At 34.6% G+C, this 24,479-nt stretch overlaps 1 protein-coding gene across 3 annotated transcripts in view; it reads left to right on the top strand.

Annotated features, from left to right (window-relative positions):
* Window positions 1-23,970, top strand: part of CERT1 (ceramide transporter 1) — an 80,136-nt gene extending 56,166 nt beyond the window's left edge. The window contains exons 6-18 of one of the 3 annotated variants that reach the window (XM_081941275.1): window positions 1,386-1,469; window positions 3,912-4,069; window positions 6,133-6,225; window positions 10,967-11,053; window positions 11,453-11,545; window positions 12,096-12,170; window positions 14,673-14,768; window positions 15,668-15,800; window positions 16,028-16,098; window positions 17,700-17,828; window positions 18,063-18,192; window positions 21,129-21,265; window positions 23,601-23,970. In XM_081941275.1, the coding sequence (XP_081797401.1) occupies window positions 1,386-1,469; window positions 3,912-4,069; window positions 6,133-6,225; window positions 10,967-11,053; window positions 11,453-11,545; window positions 12,096-12,170; window positions 14,673-14,768; window positions 15,668-15,800; window positions 16,028-16,098; window positions 17,700-17,828; window positions 18,063-18,192; window positions 21,129-21,256 (1,277 nt within the window). In that variant the 3' untranslated portion in view covers window positions 21,257-21,265; window positions 23,601-23,970. The remainder of the gene's footprint in view (window positions 1-1,385; window positions 1,470-3,911; window positions 4,070-6,132; window positions 6,226-10,966; window positions 11,054-11,452; window positions 11,546-12,095; window positions 12,171-14,672; window positions 14,769-15,667; window positions 15,801-16,027; window positions 16,099-17,699; window positions 17,829-18,062; window positions 18,193-21,128; window positions 21,266-23,600) is intronic. The other 2 variants (XM_081941274.1, XM_081941276.1) reach the window with 2 other exon arrangements.
* Window positions 23,971-24,479: the final 509 nt, after the last annotated feature.

Genomic DNA, 24,479 nt, shown 5'->3' on the forward strand with positions numbered 1-24,479 from the left:
GGACCAAGAACAGTTTCATAGGGAACTGAGGGTTATCCCTATTGGTCTGCTGCCTGTTCCATCCAAAGCCTGGGTTGCTGATCCGAATAAGGCAGCTGAGGCCTTTGATCAGATCATGCCCATGTGACCTGTCATCTCTCAGGGATCTCATCACTCCTCATGTTTATGAAGGACCTGGTAGAATGGGAGGTGTCGAGAGCATCGCTGGTGCTCAGTAAAGGACAAACTCATCAACAGAGTCACTATTAAGACCTACGTTCAGATAGTGAAGCTCCACTACTTTTTTGCCCTTATTGTCATGCCTTAACCCTGTTTCAGGTGACATGGGCCATCTGGATAAAGGAGATGTGGAGATCCTCTTATAGGGGTATGCAGGGGAATTTATGTATTCACTGGAATTTGTTCCCAGTTGTATGCTGGCCCGAAGAGATGCCTAGAGAAGAGCCTTGCTGGTTGTCTGGGAATGGTTTGAATCTGTTGGATCTGAGGAAGTGCACAGAGTCCTCAGGACTGAGAGCTTGGCCACATGTTTTTTTAGGTTTATGCCTCTCAAGTATTCTTCATGTCACCCACAGGGTGTCATGTGAATGGATTCTGGTGGTGGTTGTTCTTTGAGTGAAGGGGTTGTTTCCTTTGCCTCTTAAAGGGAGGGTTGTTTGCTTCCTCCTCAAGAAGCCACAGTTGGATCCCAGTGTATTAGACAATCTTTGTCCAACGATTCCTCTCCCTTTCTGGGGAAGGTGATAGAAAAGATAGTTACCTAATATCTTCAGAGGTCTGGATCCTTTTCAACCAGAATTCAGATCTGGGTATGGGATGAAAATGGCATAAATTCTGGTTTGGATGACCTCTATCATGGATGGAATGGAGTAGTGTATCCATCCTTCCCCTACTTGACTTATCATCAGCTTTTGATACCATCAACTATAGCAGTGATGGCGAACCTATGGCATGCGCGTGCTGGCCAGCTGAGTTCACCTTTTTAAAAGCTATTTTTCGCCTTCCCCAGGCTCCAGAGGCTTTATAGGAGCCTGGGGAGGGCGAAAAGAGCCTCCCCCGCCCCCCCCGAGGCCCTCCGGAGGCTTCAGGGACCGTGCGGAGGCTTCCCTGAAGCCTTCGGAACGCTTAAAACGACCCTCCGAGCAAACCGGAAGTCACTTTTTAATAATATTAATTTCCTACTTGATGTATATAAAACGTATACATGTATGAATATCTGGAAAGATGCATAGAATTTATATTTTGCTTGGATATTGATTTAGTAAAATGTTTTCATGGTTTACTATTACAGAAGTGCTAGCTAACATTTGACATAAAATTATTTCTCTGCTATCTTCTGATTCTATGCTATGTACCTTAGTAATTGATCTATTTCTTTGTTGTAGTGGTAGAAGATGATGAAGATGATTTTCCTACAACACGTTCAGATGGGGACTTTTTGCATAATACTAATGGAAGTAAAGAAAAATGTAGGTATATTTAAATATATGATAATATAAATGCTCTGGTGAATTAATGATCCTTTGAGTACTTCATGAGTATATCACGAAGTAATTTAGCATTGTATGCTAAACATACCAACAAACATAGAATCATATATATTTTAATTAAATATGTATTTTATTTTAAATGCTCAGAAGATATGCAATATACTAATTTACATTTTATAATTTTAAGACATTTTACTTAAAATTATAAAGCTTGAAAAGAAATTAACATTTCTATACAGCCCTACAATGCTATCTAATATTTACCAAATAATTGTTATTGAATTCAATAGACTTATTCATAAGCAAAGTGATATAGGATCAAACCATATATTACATTTAACTAATACAGTTATTGAAACTATTTAGCAGTTTTATAAAACCAATTAATAGCCCTGTTCTTACTTGCTAATTTCAGGATAGTTTTATTCAGTCTTTTTTTCTCCTGTTATATACATTCTTATAAGTTTAGGAACGAGTCTTGTTTAAGAAAAAGCCTAAGTATGAATTCTATTCAAGGCAGCTTATAATACTTTTGAAATTTGATTTCAATGATGCTGATGCTCCCATAAATAAAACAATAGAACTTAAGGCTTGGCAGTCGGTGTTGGAACAGAAGTAGAATGCTTGATACTCTACATTGTAACTACATTGTCTTTATATTCAGAAACATTTCTGATTGGTGATGCCTTAGCTATTTCTGCTGTTGATAAGTATTCACCTGAGGTATTGTCACTCATGCTATGCTTACATCATATTAGATTATTGTAATGTGGTTTCTACCTTGACAACTGCCTAGAAACAAGACACAAATAGTCAGGGGCACTATTGACCAATATCTATTCAACTAGCCTAGTTGGTTTCAGAATGCTATTCAGATATTTGCGCTTTTTTTCCCATTTCCCTATAGAGAGATGTTCTACCTATATTAGTGACACAAATTTTATGGTTACCAAATATAAGATCTTACTAGAGGTGATCTATCTTAAATGTAATATTTTTCTCACAGAACTGTTTGCCTGATACCCTTTCTCCTTCTTCAGAGCATAAGCCAGAATTTTGTTTCAACAAGTTTATAAGACTAATAAGAGACAGAAGACTGCATTTTGATTCTGTTAGTTTTCAGCTTTGATTATGCTATTAATCTAGGTAATTTCTAGTAATGATATATTTGACCTACATATATTATTATTATTTTATATTAACAGCCTTCAGGATAAAACTGTTTTTAATAATACCATAAGAGCATATTACTGCCACTGTATATGGAAAACCTGCAGTATACTTCATGTATTTTATACATCTATTACTCTACTTTCTTAATATGCTTTGAAGTTCATTAGATTTTTTTTTTTGCTGGCCTTCAGGAGTGTTTTAATTATTAACTGCATTTTGTTTTTATTAACGAACTATCTTTTAACTTTTATCTTATATCTTATTTGTTATGCTAAAATATTTTGTATTTTCAAGTTGTAATCCGTTGAATAACTCTATTATGCATAGTTATTGCCATAACAATTTACTTAAAATGAAATTTATTTTAAAATGTAGATCTTTGGATTTTTTCCCATACAGTCATTTTTTTCTATGTCTTTCTTTTCTTGTCAAATAGGAAACGGAAAACATACGGTGATACTGAGTTGTGATGGGCTTGACTCGTTAGTTAGATTATACAAACAAATTTATATTTTATTTAAAAAACATCTGACAGGATGTATACATAGATGTTTTAGGTATACCAATAGTGATCTTACCTGATTAAATCCCAACTCTTAGCAAATGGAGAGGCCCAGTCTTAATATGACAACATCTAACATCATTTGAATGATACATTTTCCCATCCTTAATATATATCGATGTATTTTTGTAACATTCTACCTCATATACTTTTAAATAGATCATTTATTCAAACAAGCTCAGCAACAGATGGCTGTTGCAGTGAAATATTGAAATCAGCTGTAGCTATGGAACATTCATCTGTTTAGATATACAATATTTAAATTATATAGGACATTATTACCATGCCCTGATTATTTTTAAAATGCTTTTATAGTTCATTATTAGATTCAAATTCACATTAATTATTGGTTTTAAGTGTTGCATCTGCTAGCTTTTAAGGTGGTTCTGTTTTAATTAAATTGCACTTCAAGCTGTCAAACTACAATTGTTACAAGAATATTAACACTCCTGCCACCCACACATTTTTTCAAAGTAGAGTTAAAACACTGAGAAACAGAATACACAGGAATATAGTTGGAAGAAGGCATTTCTCCTACTGAGTTTTCCCTGTATTCTCCAAATGAACTTTAATTGCCAAATGATTTTTGCTGTGCATAGGCACACAGCTACATTCAGACTTTTTTCAGGTAACATTCATTTGAGTAATCAAGGTTTGTACTGATATATCTATAATCTGTTTTTTAGTGTTTCCACATGTTGCACCCAAGGGAATAAATGGTATAGATTTTAAAGGTGAAGCTATAACTTTCAAAGCAACAACAGCTGGAATCCTTGCTACACTTTCCCATTGTATTGACTTAATGGTAAAACGTGAGGAGAGTTGGCAGAAAAGGTTGGATAAGGTAAGACTCTTACCTTGTGCAAGGATAAAATTGTGATTTTTTTAAAAAAAAACTTCAGATGTATTGACCTGTATGTACATTCAATTATGTATGATTCATTGTAGGCTTCACTATCTTTGGTTTTTTTAGGCATTTACTTTAGGAAATGTTAAATACTGAGACTTTTTAAGGTATGAATAAATTGTCTATTTGTTCTGAAAGACTTTGAAGAGTTAGTGTGTGTATGTGTGTGTGTCTATATTCTTTTATTTAAACAAAGTAAGCTTCACTTACTAAATATTCAACATCAAACCATTGGAAGGATATCACCTCTCAACCCTTTGATAATTGGAATAGAATTAATATCTCATTTGAACATTTTCATTTATTGGCTTATTTCCAAAATAAGTTAATAAATTGATGACCTCTAGCTTGCAAATACAATTGTATTATATATTTAGTTATAAGATTTCGAAGAATATATTACTTTGGAATTTGAATAATTGAAAAAGTAGAGTTGAAGGAATTCCGTAATATTAGATTGAATAAAAACAGCATTTATGTTAGGAAACACCAAGACAATAGGAAAAAGGTTTCAAGTTTATTCTTCGTATTTCTAAACCGCCCCCTCTCCCAAAAAGGGACTCGGGGCGGAATTAGCGAGGTGAGGAAGTAAGGAATTAGCTTTGAATCCTTATGTAGCTGCACGAGATCCAGAACTGATTCTACCCTGAACTTCATAGAACTTTATCTGTTACCAAGTGAAGGCAAGCAGTCTGGGGATATTCCTGTATAATACACAGAATATAATGAAGTAGTTAACTTGAACTCTACATGTATAGATATGCTTGCTGCATCTGACAATTCGACTACATTTACTGTATAGCTGTTGCTTTTGTGTTCCTGTCTCTTCACAAGTAGTTTGAGGAAATGTTTCATTTGCTTGTGTTTGTATTTCTGCACCCTAAAGAAATACAAACATAAAGCAGTGACAATGAAAAACTTCTTCATTCTAAAAAATGGAATGCATACATATACATACTGTACATACAGGATGCATACTTATACATGCATATGGAATGCATATTTATATGGGTGTAGTTTAAGAGTTTTTTTTTTCCTTTTATATATGGATGTTCTGTGTAATATCTCTCATGGAGCACTTTTAGATATGTGGTTTTATTATTTTGACAATCTATGACTGGTTTCAACTAACTGATCATAAAGGTAACACTTTAAAAGTGACAGCATTTAAAGATATATGCCCCTGTGCCTCCCATGTCGCTTCTTCTCTCATTGTAAACTCAGCTCAGCCTTTTAATAAATCCTTGGCTCAACTAATATATCAAAACGACTATGTGTCCTCCCTGGGACTCTGTAATGGTGTCATTTATTTCACACCATAAAAGATGCCCATGTCTCTCTTCTGCTTCCCTTGATTCTGATAAAGGAGAATATTTGTAGCTCAGGGTTGAAATGAGAGATCCCTGGTGCTCTCGGAGCTTGGCTGTTTTGTTGCAGACATTTCATTACCCAGACTTTGGATAATGAAACATCTGAAAGAAAACAACCAAACTCAGAGACCACCAAGGACTCCTCATTACTTTGTTTCCTTATCAGTTGTATGGGAAAATTTTCCCTTTGGGAGATCTGCTGATGTATACAGATACTCAAACTGTCTTTAATCAACATTCTGCATAAGAGCTATGCGACCTTGTGGTCTTTCTCATTGTAACTTGTTAACTTTTAAAATAATACATGATAATTTGGACCCTCTCCAGTTGATGGTTTCTGTTGAGGGCAAGGCAATCACTGAATACCTTACAACAGGCAGTAAACATATAACATTTATTTAGGTTTTCCCCTTTGTTTTTCATTGCTATATTACCTTTATTAGCTAAAGACTGAAACTAATTGTTCCCAAAGCAAAAGTTTCTTCTTAATTTCCTTATGCTGATCATTTACTGTAATTAGAGAGTGTACCTTTCTATTACACTTTATAGTGTGTTGAAGTAACTTGTAAAAGTCTAAGTTTTGAATTGTTTAGGACTAAAACATGCTGTCTCTTTTTAATATTCTTGTAGGAGGTTGAAAAAAGGAGGCGAATAGAGGAAGCATACAAAAATGCAATGACAGAACTTAAAAAAAAATCTCATTTTGGAGGACCAGATTATGAGGTATGCATTTATCTGCAGGTTTTCTGTTTTAAAGTCAAGCTTGGTCTTATATACTACCATTAGAGGTAGATTCAAACAGGTACTTAAATGTTGAGCAATGGAGGTCCATTATTATATTAGTTTGTTCATGATTTATCTTAGGTTAAGAATACCTAGAAACAAGAGTTGGGTACACAATGAAAAAGCAATAAGAGCCCGCAGTGCTCTCATTGTTGTGTTCTCTGTATTAAATATTGTATATCTAAAACATATACAGCTCTTCCAAATTATCAATCCTGCTTATAAGAAAGCTTAGAAAAGCAATATAGTCTACCTTTCAGTTTTGTAATCACTATGAACAACTTCAATAAGATAAAATATGAAATTATGTAAAGGAGTATTATAAATGATGAATTCCATTACATTTAGCTCTGTAACTCCAGAAATACTCTTGTCCTTCTAGATCAGACTAACCCCACTCATGCTAGCAGAGTGGGCCTAGTACAAATTCACACAGTAAAAAAAAAAAAAAAGCTGTTGAGATCCAGAAGAAGAGCTTCTCTGCCACAGTATCTGCCCTTTGGAACAGCCTCTCCTCCCCCCCCCCCCCGGACGAAATCTCCCCCTGCCCTCCTATCCTTCCACAAGAGCATGAAGATCTGGCTCTGCAAATTGGCCGGGTTGGGGGGGGGGCAATCTGAGGAAGTACCATACTGGAGAAGACTATTAGATTGATAGCAAACCCCATCTACCCCCCGCCCGCATTACTTTCTTCCCTCCACCCATCTTTTAATCTCATATTTTCATTGTTTATTTATTTATTTTATTGCTTCATTGTTTTTCTACTGTTCTGTTTAAAGTTCTTTTAATTTCTCTGTTTTTATGGTTAGGTAAATTGCCTAGACTAGCCCCACAATGAGATAGGCAGCAAATAAATTTAACAAATAAACAAACAAACAAATAAATGTGACATTTAAATGGACAAAAAGTATAGAGAAAATAAATCTGTTTTTGTACTTTGTTCATTAATGATTGGGTTACCTTTCTTGTAACTTGATAAGTCATAAACTAATCGGAGAAGATAGTAGGAAAAATGACAAGATGAGACACGAGAGACAGTACTGTGGGAATTAAGTGTTCAGCAGAGTGATGGCACGAAGGGGGGAAACTATCTTTATATCTAGTTCTTTTGGCATGCAATATCTAGTGGCATCTTGAGTGGAGAAGTTGAAATAGATTATGTTAAGGATGTGAGAGATTTGCAGATACTTTCTCAACCGTCTTTCTGATTTGTGCAGTATACAGATCCTCAATAGAAGGCAGATTGGCTGCAATTATTTTTTCTGCATTCCTAAGTATCCTACTTCTGTGTGTAAATGCTTAGATATGCATTGAGCCAGATTTTCATAGTTTGAAAATCTGCATGTATATTCATCACTTCCATTTAATCCTTCTCATCTTGATGCATTTTATTCATGGATGGATATCTTCCATAAGCAAGGATAATAGCCATTCATGGCATGGGTCCCGGTTCCTTTTTTTTTTTTTTTTTAATAATAAAATTTTATTGGGTTTTCAACATTTATAGGGAAAAGGGTAAATGGACAGGTCTACAAATTTTGGCAGTTGCAAAATGTGAAAGGCGCCCCTCCCTCCATACCCATAGTATACATTTATATATAATGCATTGGTATATAATTGATTACAATCAGCATATTAGTTCTATTACTAAATTCAATCAGATTAAACATTACAGTATAAAATCCAAGTATAATTCCATTATCACTTTCGGTCAATTTATAATAATATGATTTTCTTGTTTATTTTTGTGATCTGAGTCTTCTTGCTATTGCCCCATCTCCCTCCACTGGCAGAGCTCTGGCCCCTCCCGTGTCCTGCGTGTCCGTTGTAATGTCTGGTGTTTTCTCTAGGAGTGTTTTATTTTTTTCCATAAAGGCCTGCGCCTCTATGGGTGAATTGATTCTGATTCTTGTCTCCTCCCAGAATATCAGCATACCTTCAGGCATCAACCATCTAAACCACACCCCTTTCTGGTATAATTTATTCGCTAATTGCGAATAATTCTTCCTTTTTTCTCTAATCTTCTTAGGGATCTGCTTCAGAATGGTTATCTCCATATCATGATATGTCAATGCTTGCCCCCTTTGTACACCCAGAATTTCATCTCTTGTGCTTTTTCTAAGAAATTTAATGTGAACCTCCCTGGGTACATTGTGTGTTCTAGCATAAGCTGAGTTCACTCTATAAACCAGGTCTATATCCCACCCCATCTGTTGTTTTTCTTTGTGTGTGTAGTCAGCCAGGATGTTTGTCATGATGTCCCTTATGTTTCCCCCATCTTCTTCTATAACATTTTGAAATCTAAGATAATAGGACATTCTCTCAAATTCTAATTTCATCTGTTGGATGTCAAGATCTTTGTTCCCTTTCTGCACAGCTTCTACCACCCCCTTCACCTCCTCCACCCCCCCTTCCACAAGGTTCAGTCTTTGTGAGTTCTTATAAATTTGGGCTTGATTTTCTTTAATTTCATCTTTCATTTCCCTTAGCTGTTTCTTGATTTCCTCCTGGCCCTGTAAAATTTGTTGAAGCATTTGTTGAAAGTCCATCTCTGTAGTCTTGGGTTGCATCAGTTCTGTTATCTTTGACTGTGTGGCTGGACTGGATGTTGCAGATGTTGGAGCAGACGTGGCAAAGCCAGGTTTTCCAGGAGGTGGTCTTTTGGATGCCATCCTTTATAACGTTAAAAGTTCAGTCCATATATAAGATAAACAGTTAGAAAAGAAGGGTAGCCAGGTGAATTCCGGGAGCAGGAGAACCAGGCAGAAGAGAATCTCTCTAATAAGTCTGGCAATAGATGAAAAGTTTCCCCTAGAAAGTTCAAAAAATACCAATCCACAAGAGTTTCCTCTGGGAGACACGGAGACAAAGACCGGAAGCCTGAATTTTAAAGGTGGAGTCAGGTTTCACAGTTCATAAAGACAACGGAAGTGTGCCATCTTGCCCTGCCAGTTTTGGGCACAGAGGCATAACAAAGTTTTTAAAAAAGTTCCAGAAGTCCTCAAATCACACTAATATATAAAATTAAATTGAAAAGAAAATCATCTCAACCTGGGTGAGGCTTCATTCATTGGCTCTCCCCCCTCCTCCTCCCCCGGGGGCTGAGAGCAAAATTGTTCCTCACTGCTTGTCCAAGGGGGGGGAAACCCCTCCCTCCAGCCGCGCCTCCAACTTGCTCCGAAAGTTGTTTTAAAGAAAGCTGAATAATCCTTCGTGCAGAATAGGGAGTGAAGAGAGAAGCAACCTCACCGCACCGCAGCTGCGTCCTTCTATTGTTGCATTCTCCGGTCGGCTTTAGCGAGGCGCGAGGCGCAGAAACGCGAAGCACCCTCCGATCTTGCTCCCCGGTGCCTTGGGCGCGCGCGAGACCTCCCGCCGGCCGCCGCTGCTGCAGGAGACCCCCGCGATGCCGCCCCTCCGGCAGGACCCCTCTGCGGGGTGTCCTGTGCCCCCCAAGGAGTGGGGAAGCCCACCGGGGAGCCAGAGCGGGCAAAGAGCTGCCCGCCGCCGCCGCCGCCGGAACCGGAACTCGCATGGGTCCCGGTTCCTTGAGGAACCATCTCATCCCACTGGAAATGGCCCACCCCATAGGTGCCAGCAGAGGAGACATGCTGCAGACCTCATTGACCAAGGAATTCCACCTGGCAGGGTCCAGAAGAGGTTTCTCTGCACCTCTGATACCCTTTGGAACATTTTGCCTCCTTAGAGAGATTGACCTTCCACAAGAACTTGAAGACTTAGCTCTACCAGTTGGTCTGAGGCTTCAATGGGGGAACATCATACTGGAGGGAGTCAATAGATTAATCACAGATACCACTTCCTCCCCCCCCCCTGCTCATCCTACTCCTTCGCTCCTCACATGTTAGTGATAGCTGATCGTTTATATTTTATAGTGTTTTATTGTATATATTGTTGTATTGATTTATTCTATTTAACAATATAAGCTGCCCAGTGTCACCTCATGGTTTGTGCGGCAAACAAATTTAATAAATAAATGAATAAAAGATGTATCATAGTTCTAAATGGTCAGCGCAAGTGTGCATTGTTCAGAGATAATTGCTGAACTATTTTTGATAGGAATAAAACTTAAGCATATTTTTAGTAAATTCATTGAAAGTAATATGGCCTGTTCTAGTTTTGATTGATCATATCCTGTTTTTTTATTTTTGAAACTTATACATGTATTTATTTCTATCTTTATGCAACATTTACTTGTAAAATTCTAGGCAGTTCTTTTTTTCTGTTTGTCTATATAAGGTAATAAGTCAAAGGATACCAATTGTGTACAGGATTTTTAGTTTAAACTATTTCCGTTCCATAAATATAATAGGTGTCTATTGTTCCTTTGTCTTCTCTGTTATACTTCACTATTGATGGCCTCTTATTTGTCTTCTACTCATAGAGTGAATCTGTTTTTATTTACAATTGGTTGGTTTATTTTTCTCTTTCTCCTCTTAACAGTATGGTTTCTAGGTTATATGTTGATTCAGACATTTTTAATATTATTACAAAATAATAAAGTCCCATATTCTTTTCAAACTGATAAAAGTATCTAAATGTAACAATATGAGCAGATCCAAATAAATCTGCTGCAGTGATTTTATTCATTTGCAGGATATTTTTGAGCTGTCTTAATTTTGCACCTGCTATTGAATTTACTTTCTATTGATTTTTGCTATAGGAAGGTCCCAACAGTTTGATTAATGAAGAAGAATTCTTTGATGCTGTTGAAGCTGCTCTAGATCGTCAAGACAAAATAGAAGAACAGGTAATATTAGTATATGAAGTTCTAGGCAGAACTTTGTCTCTATGATATATCATGGCCCCTTTTAGAATACACATATTGTAGTAAATATCATCTACAATATACAGTTAATGGGCTTCAGAATAAATAGGAGCATATTTGATTGTTTTTTAATCCTGCCTTTATTACTTTTATGTTATTTTGTAGTAATATTTTTTCTTAATTGTTTACATTAAAATAAAAGAATTGCTGTTTGGTATAATGCAGGAATTATGTTCAAGGTTTTGTGTTCTTAACTTGGAAGATGGAGAGCCCATAATGTGCCTATTACTGAGAATTGTTTTTCAAATTATTTAATGTTTTCATGGTACATCCAAAATTCTAGGATAATAAATATATTTATATATATATTTGTTCTTATAGTCCCAAAGTGAAAAAGTCAGATTACACTGGCCAACTTCCATGCCACCTGGTGATGCTTTTTCTGGTGTGGGGAATCATAGATTTGTCCCAAAGGTAAGATGCTTCCAAAATGTGACCTGAAAGTTTAATCAATTCTATGTTCCAATTAACATAATAGATTATGGTTATGTAATATAATATATAAAGATCCTATTATGTATGAATAAAGCCATTCAAACTGCTTTACTATCGGCTGGAAGAAAAATTACTTTTCCTACATTGATGAACTTAATGTTTTTCTGCTAAGCGTGCATGCTTCAAAATTAAGTTTAACTAAACAGTAAAAAAGAGACTCTTATTTTCCTAGATTTCTGCAAGCTTTCATTTTTCACTCTGGTAGAGAATGGTTTATTATGAATTAGTAAACACATGTGGTATACCAAACCTAGGCAACAATATTTAGTGTTCTGAGAAAGAATTCTTTATTGAGCAGTGTTTGGAGTATAATACATAATAGGTGCATGAAGTCAGCATTTGCTGCTGTACTTGCTGCTTATGGTGCTTTTGTTTCTTCTTCATAATCTTGTGCGTGGAAGTTGGTACAAAATGCTCTGTTGTGCCTTTGTTCTGATTACTTGGTTTTTTCTTTGTCTGTCTCTGTTAGCCCTATAGTCGCTCTTCCTCCATGTCTTCCATTGATCTAGTCAGTACCTCTGATGATCACAGATTCAGCTCCCAGGTACTGTATTTCTACATGCAGAGTGGCTTTACCATGTCTTCTTGCTGTATTTCACCTTCATGGTCACTTCTTTTCTTCTTCTTATATTAACCATTTACGCTTGTTTTAAACAAAGTGCACATAAACTATAGGAAGAAACTGTATATTCTAGTAATGAGTGCGAGGAAGGTAAATGTGAAAAAGTTTTGTTGCATATCAATCCAAGACGTTCCAAATGTGTTTTATTCCATTCTGTAAAAAACAATACTTGTGATTTAAGTAATGTCCCTTATATTCTTGCAATTTCTCAAACGTTGTACAATATTCAGAAAATTTAATTTAAAATTATTCATATTAATTCAAGATTCTGATGAACCAACATTTAAGTACTTTGAGCTGGAGATGTACTATGCGAATTTTCATTTGACATTTGGATCATGGCATGAGCAAATTACATTGGTACAGAGTAACACTCAGCTTTTTCACTCTTGTTCAATGTTTGTCATGTGCCCAACACCTCTATTTTTAATGACCTCCAAGTCGGAGAAGATTTCTCAAATTTGTTTAAAAATATTTAATACTTAAAAGATACTATGCAGACTCTATCCAGCTTCCAATATAAATAAATCTGTCCTTAAATAACCTATATATAACACGGTGCTTTTTCTAAATATTTACTTAACAATTTGATTCTGTGGTCTTTGGAGAGAATATCCCTCAAATACTAAAAACTATTTTAAAGAAAGTCCATGTAAGATTCTAAGAACTGAGTCAAGGAAGAATATTTTTAAAGTAAAATATTTGTAATTCCCAATAACACATGCTAGAGTCCAAATTTCTGTGGTTGTTGATGTTTCTTTAGTTAGCTCTTTGATATTACATTTTGACTTCTGCAAGATATTAGATTCAGAGAAAGAATTCGGAGATATTTTTTTCAGTCCTCTCTAATGTTTCAAATGGAGTTGAGTTAACTTTAAGAAACAATAAATATGTAGTTAGATTTCTATTACGTCTGTTTCATTCAATTATAAGATACTGCATGAATAAAATCATACTGCAAATAATGTGGTTCTAGGTTGTATGTAGGAAAAAAGTATATAATTCCTAAGAATCAAGCCTTTTCCTTGAAATATATGTTAACCTTTGGAGTTATCAAGATGTTGAAAGATATTGCCTTAAAAACCAATCTGGTAATTGAAAACAGGACTTCAGCATATTGTATAGCAAGCTTACTTTTCTTTTGCTAACAGAATAAATTATTCAGGTAATAAAATTTATCAAATAGGCAGGAAAAGACTGCAAAATTGGAACAACTTATATAATTTATGAGGCTGGAAAAGTTCCTGTTTACTTGGTACAGTATTTAAATTACTTATACACAGAAAACTTAGGATACTTAACAGTAGGAAAGAGACTTGATTGAAGACTGTTTGGGAATGATCAGCTGTGTTCTCTTACTTTTGCATATTGTTGTTCAAAGTAATGCTTTTATATCAAATGAAGGTTCCTTTTTAAAAATGTGAATCAGTCAACCAATTAAGCTTTTAAGCAGTACAGTTTGTACAAAGTAGAAGTTCTTAGTAGCTCTCCAGGCTATTTTCTTAATTTCTATTCTTAAAACTAATTTTAAGAATAGAGTAACTTTGAGGTCTTAGGTTGATTGCTGTGTGATTTTATAAACAAATAGGTCATATCTTTCTAATGATATTTGATGATAGGAAGGAAAGTCATTTAATGGCATTCTCTAATGTCATGTAAGTTATAGTAAAGCAGAGATAAGCAGATTGAGATAGGTATATTGATAAGCACATGGATTGCTGGTAATTTGAAATAGTCTGGCAAATGTTCCTAAAACTAATGGGAACATACTCCCAATTTAGACCCAGTTTGAATGTTTACTTTTACATTTATTTAAATTTAACATGTCAATTTAAGTCTGTTTAAATATATCCAGAAATCATACTGTGTTTTTCCGAAAATAAGACAGGATCTTATTTTCTTTTGACCCCTGAAATAGGCTTTATTTTCAGGGAGGTCTTATTATTTTTGAGGTGCGGGAGGCGGCGACCATGGTCACCTCATGGCTGCTGCTGTGTTGCAATATATTCAGGGAGGGCTTATTTTGGGGGGAGGGCTTATTATTAGCACATGCCGTCAAACGCCTGATTGGGCTTATTATCTGGGGAGGTCTTATTTTCAGGGAAACGGGGTATTAATATAAATTGTTTCCTAAAGCAAAAAAAATTAATGTATTGTAATTAAGAGACTTTTTGTTTGAATCCCATGTTGTTTGTGCTTGCTTGCTTGCCTGCTTGCTTGCCCGATTATGGAAGTTCTTTTCCCAAGTCTGTTTCTTTGTTTATATTATATTTTTGCACAGTCCTTTTACTTATATATTTACTTGTACAATGATTTATTTAATAGCACATTCTGGGCAATCACGTGATTATCTCCAAGTTACAGAAGAGCTAAAAGAAGCTTCCATAAATGTATTTTTAATTTATCCCCATTTTGTTTTGAAAGGTGGAAGAGATGGTGCAGAACCACATGACATATTCGTTACAGGATGTAGGGGGTGATGCTAACTGGCAACTAGTAGTTGAAGAAGGTGAAATGAAGGTAGACAGAATATGTCATATTTTATAAATAAGTTAAAATGAATGATAACTTAGATAAAGAGTTGCTAATTTCCTTGAGATTAATTCAGTAAAAAGGTCGAAATTGGATCTCCAGCTTTGGTTCAAGCTTTAAGATGCTGTTTGTTTTTGCTATTTAGAACACATATTACTTTGTTTCTCTCTGTCTAAAATAGTGTTTACAGTTCTAGTCTATACACTTGAAAAACAATATGACAGTACTAAAAAAGTACACAAATATTCCAAAAATTCTCAAAGAACTCAATCTCCTTCTATATTAGAAAAGGCTGGAATGTTTGGAACTTTATAACTTAAAAAAAGGATAGGAAGTGGAGACACAATTAAACTGAATGAAATAAAATGGGGAAAAAAGAAGTTTTTCTCCTGTCAAAATATTAGAACTTATAAAGTTGTTCGGAACAATATTTAAAATGAACAAAATGAAGCATTTATTTATACAGATCATTATTAACCTGTGAAATTAATTATCAGTAGATGTGATAGCCACCAACTTGGATAGGATTAAAGGGAACTAAATATATCATCGAAGAATAGGTCCATCAAGGTCTACTGGCTTTAAAAATTCAGTACCTTTAGCATGGGGGGCAGAATGTCTACAGATGCCAATAACAGAGGAACAATAGAGGGACACATTATATATCCATCCCCAACTTGTGAATATCCTAGAGGCATCTGTGTGAGAAAAAAAAAGGGCAGAATACGATGGGACTTGTTTCTGTTCAGCAAGTCAGTTCTTATGTTCTATATTTAAATGAATGGTATTTCTATTGTAATTTTACTAATCTAGGATTTTCCCCACCAATTTCAAAAATGAATTAAGAATATGAAAAAAGTTTTAAAATATTTAATATTTATTCAAAGGTGTACAGGAGGGAGGTAGAAGAACATGGCATTGTTCTAGATCCATTGAAGGCCACACATGCAGTCAAAGGAGTTACAGGGCATGAGGTCTGCAATTATTTCTGGAATGTTGATGTTCGCAATGATTGGGAAAGTAAGTAAAAGTAGTTTGTTTGTTTATTTATTGGTATTTGCTACTGTTCAATTGACACCCGCTTAGTCCAGTTCCTCATTTTCAGCTAATATGTGTGGAAATTCTAGGACTTGAAGTTTTAACTCATTCAGAGGACGGAGATGTGGCTAATTGTGGTCTAACTGATTTGTGACGGTATTATTGCTATAATTTAATTAATTTGTTTCTTTTTTTTGTCTTGTCTTTAGCAACCATTGAAAATTTCCGTGTTGTAGAAACTCTAGCTGATAATGCAATCATCATCTACCAAACACATAAGGTAATACTTAGCATTATTTCATAACACTTAAAAGTGCTGTAAGTGCTATGAAGAAAGAAAGCAACTAAAGGTTATAAATTTCTGTCTTAGCTAAACTGGTTTTTCCTGTTAGAACATTGCCTGAATCATTAGGAAAAAATAGAGTTACAGATTGATGTTATTATTTTGCAAAATTTGGTTAGAAGTTTCTTTAATCTTGATCATGTATTTTTGTTCCAAGAAATTCGGATCTTATTTGTTTTTAGAGAAGCAAGTGCAATAATAATTGAGGAGAGACTATAGCTCAGTAACAGAACATAAGCTTTGTATTCAAAGTTCCAAGATTCACTCTTTCCCCAGATGCTATGTATCTGTGAATGGGTGAGAGGAAGAAAGTCATTTCCTAAATCATGATTTAAAAATATTTCTAAAATGATGCCCTAATTATCATGGTCCATTGAAAGCCAAAGTAATGGCTAAGACCAAGCTACAAATTGAGATGTCTTCATCTTGAAGGGTAACTGATTTTGCAGTAAAAACACAATTTTACCATATTGATAAGAGAAGAATATTTGTAACTCAGGATTAAAATGAAGGGTACTTGGTGCTCTCTTAATAATAAGCATACAATTACTTTTGCAATGACTGATTATTATTATTATCCTTGCTTGGATGTAACATTCTAAATCCCAATTGTTACAAAAGTGTGCAAAACATTCCATCACAGAATATTCTGATCTTAAAATATGCTGTATCAAGTTATTTTCTCAATCTCTGCAATATAGGCTTAATAATATTGAACTAAATTACAGGTTTGCTTTAAAAATTAGAACAAACAATGTAATTTTAAAATCAAAGGAACATTTCAATAGTATAGAAAACTTGTAATCCAGCTGTCTTGAAAGTCTCAGTGTATAGATTGTTAGGGATCTGAACATAATGACTCAACTCTTTATATATGGTAATTCTCTTTAAATCTATGCAGGCACATAATCAAAAACCAGATCTAAAAATAATCCATAAATATTATTTTTCTTTAACAATTACATTATGCCAATCCAAAACTTTATATATTGTATTTGAAGGGATTGGTGATGATATGTATTTAATACATTTTTGTTTTCAGCAAATTGGAAATTAATAAATTTTGGCAATATAGCAGTAGTCCTCTAAAATTGATAAAGCAGTACAACACAAGCTATTGCTGTATTATCTAAAATTGAGAAATCTTTAAAACAATTTTAATGTAAAATTGAGAAGTACTTTGCATTGTTGGCAAGCAAAAATGTGGGGGATTGCATTACTAGAAGAACACAATATGAGAGTCTTAGAGAACTGTTGAATTTTAAACATTTCTGCTCTTTGGTTATAAGTTTTGTTTTATTTGTCATATTTTAGTCTACAAATGAAGTATTTTGTAATACTATGTATGTACCTATATGTGTTCCTGCATAGAATTATTGAATAGGTAGTTCTTTTTATATTTTTCTCTGGGATTATATATGTAACAATCAGTATACTAACATTTTAATTTATGACTGTTTTCTACTATTAGGAATACTGCAGAAGTGGGTTTTTTTTTTAAATGAATACTTTAAAACATATAAATGTTTTCTTTCTAGCGAGTATGGCCTGCTTCTCAACGTGATGTGCTGTATTTATCTGCTATTAGAAAAATACCAGTTTTAAATGAAAACGACACTGAAACATGGATTGTTTGCAACTTCTCTGTAGAACATGATAGTGCTCCTGTAAGTAAAAATGTTAGTTTCTGAAGGTATTTATTGTTGTAGAATTCCTTTCTTAATTGCGGTGCTTGTGAACCCCAGGGCAAGGATAATTTAAAAGAAAAGAATGGAAAAGATCCAGGGTATTTCGCTTAATGATTTTTTTCTAATGGAAAGGAAAGAGCAGTTCATGTCATCCTATTTCTTTACAGTCAGCATTTAATCAGCAACAATGTGAATGATTGTGTTTCTTGACAGACAAACAATCGATGTGTTCGTGCCAAAATAAATATTGCTATGATTTGCCAGACATTGGTAAGCCCTCCAGAAGGAAACAAGAAAATAAGCAGAGACAACCTCCTATGCAAGATTACATATGTAGCAAATGGTAAGGCATGACTACTTTCTTGAAATGCGTATGTAGTTGTGCTAGTGTAAAAGGATTTTTTTCTTCTCATTTACCGATAAAGAACCTTACAAGTAATAAGGCAAAAGGCCTGTGTACATACTACAGTTGTGTATTATATACATGACACGTGGCACTTACTTTTTCTAAAGATACTGCAACAACTAATTCTGTTCAGGAAGCTCTGACATTGTTTACTGTTGAAACTACAATTAAATCCAAATGACACTCGAATTTTAAAACATACAGTGGTGTAACCATAGCTCATTGTCAGCACTGGCTTTTTGTTATTGGTGGTATTGCTGATTAAATTTCCCCACACATCAGCAAATTACTATAGGAAAAAGGTGATCTACTTACTTCACATGAACATGTTTATTTGTTTATTGTATTAATGAAATTAATGCAAATGCTTTTTGTTTGTTTGTAAAATCTGTAACTGCGTTTCCCAGAAAGATGCTCCAAGCTTTTTAAAATGTATTTAAAATAAACGGAAAGTGATCTGTAGTTAAGATACTCTATGGTTTAAATAAAACATTCCGATTAAAATTCTTCTGAAAGTACTATATTTTAAAATTACCCCCTCTCAAAGCTTAAAGTATCATAACATGCAAAATCAATAATAAGAGGATGATCACCATCAGAGATTTAATCAAACTTCTATGTAAACAGTTCCCTCCTGAACTAGCCAAACCAAAAGTTTGCAATATGCACAATAAATAGAAGTGCATTGTTGTAACCACAGGCATAAGGCATGAAGTCAATCATAAAGCAAAAAAACACTTTAAAGTAAACAAAATTATAACTTCAAAAGTCTATGCAGAGTTACAACACTAACTAAAGGTTGTATGAGACCAGTCGTAAAACTACAACATTGCTGGAGGTATACAGGTAGTCCTTATAACTGATTATTTAATGACTGGAAAAGATGCTTTATGGCCCATAAAGACTTCTGACTGTCAAAACATTGTGGCATCCTTCTACATGTATGTGATTTATTACATTTCAGGCATTTGCAACAAACTTGCATTTACCAAACTCAGTAAGTGACTCAGCGGTATCAATAGTAGCTAATAGACTTCTCTTAAGGCTATCTAGCCTTTGTAAAATATCACTTTGCTGGACCTTGGGCAGGGCTCCAAAGGTACGAATAAACACAGCTTGTTCCTATTAGACTTGGCCTCATTCTGCATATCTATCTTATTCCCCTGGCCTGGCTTAGTCAAGGGCAAATGGGGAGAGAAGATAATGTTATTAACAACAGGTTTTATTATTTGGAAGACTGTATAGATCAAAAGTAGCTGAGCTGAACAGTGGGGGGGGGGTTACCCCTCCATCATGAAAAGAATAGAAATAATAGAAATTATTTCATTTTAAGTAATATGTGAGATATAGTAGTTTGCTTAAAAGTAAGAAATAATGCCAGGCAAGCTTGGAAACCACTCAATCAAATACAAATCTATTTGCTTATGGTGGCAGGGAAGACAATGTATTATAGATGAGAAACATAGTTAATTTACTTACTGTTTCTTTTTGTAGAAAAAGTTCATTCATTTTTGGTTGTTTGGCTGTCTTGGACAAGTGCTGCAAGCCAAGACTCACTCTATGACACTACTTCCTTTTCCCTATTCTCCAAGTCAAAAATCTTTTCTTTTTTCTTCTCAATGCCCGACTCTTCCTTTTTTTCTCTCTCGGGAAGTTACAAATGTATACATGATGTCATTTGCTTATTTTAATAAGTCCTTAACAATGCTAAAGAGGCAGGTTATAAAACAGAGTCTCATAGAAAAAGATGTTAATAGTTTACCATCTTGTCCTGGTTTTGTTTCCAGTATTACATGTCAAGAGTACAACTTATCTTAAAAAGTAGGAGTAAAGATAAGCTATCTTTATGCTTCAATCTTGTATTTTAAGTCACAATGTTTTGGCATGGTTAAAAAAATTGGCAAAAAACCTGGCAAAATTAGCAAGTGACTAACTTTCTTCCAAGCAATAGAATAGCAAGATTCACAGAAATGTCTATAAAAAAAGGTAAAATCAAACCTCTTTCCATTTAAATTGAAATCCTTCTGATTATGTAATCACATCCATGCAGTATCCTTGGCAATAATACCAAAGCAGTTTGCCACTGGTTTTTGCCATTTTTTGTACTTCCAGATTCCACGGCAGTCTCTTGTTCAAGTACTTACTAGAATTAACTTTGATTAACCTTTAAGCCATAAAAATATATCTTATGTCAACAATATACAGATAATATTTGCTTAATTGCCATTTGTTTAGCGACAATTTGAAAATATAATGATGCTGAGCAATGCAGTTATGGCTGGTCCTTGAAGTTAAGGCTGTTGCAACATCACGTTCTTGACAGCCTGCCTGGATTTATGATCAAAGCATGACCTTCAACTCAGGCAGAGGAAGCCTGAGGTCCCCACTTAACAATGGTATAACCCTTGCCTAACAACTGCAACCAGAACTACTGGAGCTGCCATTGCTAAGCAATGCAATCACATGAGGTTTCATCTAAACAACATTTCACTTAGCAATGGAAATTTCAGTCCCAATTAGGGTCATTAAGCAAGGATTATCTGTAGAGGTTTTACAGGTGCAAACAAACTTTCCAATGGCAAAAGTTTCCCTGCACTCCTTATTTACTCATAAGAATTGTATACGAATTTCTTCAATTTGTCCAATAAATGGAATTGGAAGAGATGTTAGGAACTCTTTGTTTATGTCTTGATAGAAATTACAGAATAACAAAATATGAGTTTGTGTTTCAATATTACCAACATTACAAAAGTAAAGCTGATGGCATAATATTTATGTAATTTACATTCTCATCAGATTTTATTGTTCATGAATTTACCACTCCACAAAAATACAATTATATTAACCACTTAATATCTCATCTTTATTTGTAGTGAATCCTGGAGGCTGGGCACCAGCTTCTGTACTACGGGCAGTAGCAAAACGAGAGTATCCCAAATTCTTAAAACGCTTCACATCATACGTACAAGAAAAAACATCTGGGAAGCCTATTTTGTTCTAGTATTATCAGGTATATATAATTCCTTGGGTTTTTGTAATATATAATTATTTCATCATTAATTATATAGTCACTTCAGATATACTGAAATATTTGAAATGTTTCTTAAAATTATTTTTAAATAATGTGGGTGTATGGGAGATAAGACAAATTTACAATTGGGAGAAATAAGAGATTACAGTTATGATTATAATTTTGGGGTTACGTTCTTGATACCAAAACATTCTGAAAACTTCCTCAGCACTTTCTAGGCTCCTAATCTCACTGAATCCTCCCTCCCTCCCTCCTTCCCTCCCTTTCTCTCTGTCTCTAATTAGGGATTTTGCATGCTGCAAACCAAATAACTAGCTTTATACAGGTAGTCCACGCTTACCAACCACTTGTTCAGTGATCATTTGAAATTACGACAACACTGAAAATTAAAGCTTATGACTGGTTCTTGAAATGGCAGCCGTTGCAGTGTCTCTGCAGTCGTGATTGTGATCAGGCACTTGACAACTGGCTTGCATTTACTTTGTTTTTTAAAAAACCATAATTTTATTAAGAATTTTGATTGCTATTAAAATGAATACAATAAACTGAGAGAAAGAGAATAGAATATGAAAACAAAATAAAAATTTAGGAAAGATGTATAAACAAATTTAGTATCTCTTCACACCATATAAGGTTGCAAACAGACCTCTTCATCCTATATTCCACGTATTATCTATAAGCAAATCCATAAAATTTCACTCGTGTCACCAAAATGTCCTCAAAGAATTGCCAGAACTTTGCAGGAAATTAGAAAAAAAGCTATTTTAACCTTGATCAAATAAACCAACTGTATATTCCTTTTTACTTCTAAATGTCTTAAGCTTCAATCAAATATTATCATAGAATTTGATCTCATCCTTCCTTATCTCATTGCACAGATTTCATGAAGTTTTTAGCAAGCCTCTTTTGTACATCCAATAAAAAATAATTTCCAAATAATTCTCTTGTTTTATCATTGATATTTTCTTTTTAATTTTTAAAAACTTTGGCCAGTTTCTTTTGGGTATCCAGTAAAGCCCTTCTACAAATCATTCCCTAATCCAGTCATTTGTAGTTCCACCATTTCTTTGTCTTGTCACATAGAATATGTTGATCTGTCATTCATTATCATCATCATCATTCCTTCATTAAGATATTTTTGACATAGTCTGTTCACGCAAGCAGAGATTATTACTGACAGTGTTGATACTATAATTATTAATGTCTGCCTCCATTCTTCAATGATCTTTAATATTCCCAATATTATAACATTTGATGTCATTTTGTAAGTCCCAGTATTAACTGACATCAAGAAAGGCTTGCATTTTTTCTCTGCTTAGCATCATTAGCCTCCCCCAGTGATCCAGTTTCTAAAATTGTAAAATTACTTATCTTTGTTATGATTTGCAATAGACAGGATACCCAAAATAAGTGTTTCCCACAAGAAGCAATTTATTTTTATAGTTAATCCTAAAATCTCATAGTAAAAGCCAATATTCCAAATTTATCTGCACTCTTAATCTGCTTATAAATAGTTGATAGCTTTTGTGCTGTTTATCTCAAATTCTTTAAGTTCTTAAGCCTATAATTAATTTTTCTTTTCTTCAGAGTTGAAGACAAAACTCCCCCAATGACTTTTTAGACTTATCGTTCTGAAGATCTCTAAAAGTTTTAGTTAATCGGCAGTTTCCTAAAGTGATTAGTAAGTCAGTTTTGCTCCACTGCAGTTGCAAGAAAAATGACTGATGCCTTCATTTCCCAGTCCTCAAACCGACAGTTTCTTCACAAGGGAGAGCTGTCAGAAGCATAAGTGGAGGAAGGAGGGCTGACATCGCAACGACACGACGTGCGATCTTGGAGGTCCAAGATCGCAGTTGATATTTCTGCCACTGGACGGTCCTTTTGGACCTAAACCATCCCATAGAGACGGTGATAGAGAAGAGTATGTTCTGCTGATCTCAGGGACACCGCAACCATTGTTCCTGACTTCAGATCTTAAACAAGTTGCAAAGACTGCAAGGAAATCCCACTTCTGAAACATTGCACAGAAGAAGCTTTAGTGGGATGTAGGCTAAAAACACCTGCAGAATACCTGATCGATACTTGGAGAGTACTTGGTATTCCAAAATCCCAGAGAACCAACTATCAAAAAATCATCAAAACCATTTTAATTTTGCTGATTTTGTGATATTATAAATAGAATACCTTGCAAATAAATTAGTTGTAATGTTTGCACCCAATTCAACAGCTGTCTTTGTTCAACTAGAGAAACTTAAACCAATTGACTTAAACCAATCTATGTGTTTATTGTATCTTTGCTTTTCTGCTTACCAAGGGTAGAGGCAGCAGACATTCGCCTCATTCCATCTTTTAGTGGTTCTGGACCCAAGTGAGAGGCTTCATCTATTTTCCTCTTTCTCCCTCCACCTAGTGATTGGAACAAGGCTGTGTGAACATTCCATTTGGAGAAATGAACCAAAATGAAGGCTCCAAGCTGGAACGTAGGATCTACAGTCTTATGGGCCAAGTCCTGCATTCTGTACACAACTGAAGAATACTGCAATGCCATGAACTTGAACTTTCACTGTCTTCTGCTAGTTCACTTTGTTGAGTTGATGTGTAATTATAAAAATACATGTGTTGATACATGTATATGGCTCTGTTTGCTTGCTCTAGAGGAGAATACTACAATTTTGGGTCACCAACTTGGTTCATTGCTTTAACTTTTGAATAATTTGAGAAAATTTCATTTACTGTGGGACTTCATAAGACACTTGCACAGTTCTTGTTTTTGTGTACGTCTAAAAAGCACAAGAGACGAATACACATCTAGCATACCATATGTGCTTTATGTACACAAAAACATTGTTATAACTTTTTTTCTCATCAGGTTTTCAGTAAATTCTGTGTCCTTTCAGAGGGAATTTGTGTATGCTTTGTATAATCATAGTTCATTGCTGCTGAGTTTCTATGAGAAATATTATATAAAACTTCTCTTAAAATATGAGGGCTGTCAGGATCTTTATGACTTGCCTTTTCTATAGTCTTGCTCCTATGAAGGCCTTCTGGGGGTCTGATGGAATAGGCATGAAAAGCTTTATTTTTTTTCAGATATCTTTATATTTCTATTTTTAATTTTAGTTGTGTAATATGTGCTATAGAAATTTAATTCCAGAACATTATCCCAAAAAGATATTATCTTTTGGTAATATCT

The sequence above is a fragment of the Natrix helvetica genome (genome assembly GCF_964273705.1).
Source record: "Natrix helvetica genome assembly, chromosome: 2".
NCBI classification, from domain to species: Eukaryota; Metazoa; Chordata; class Lepidosauria; order Squamata; family Natricidae; genus Natrix; species Natrix helvetica.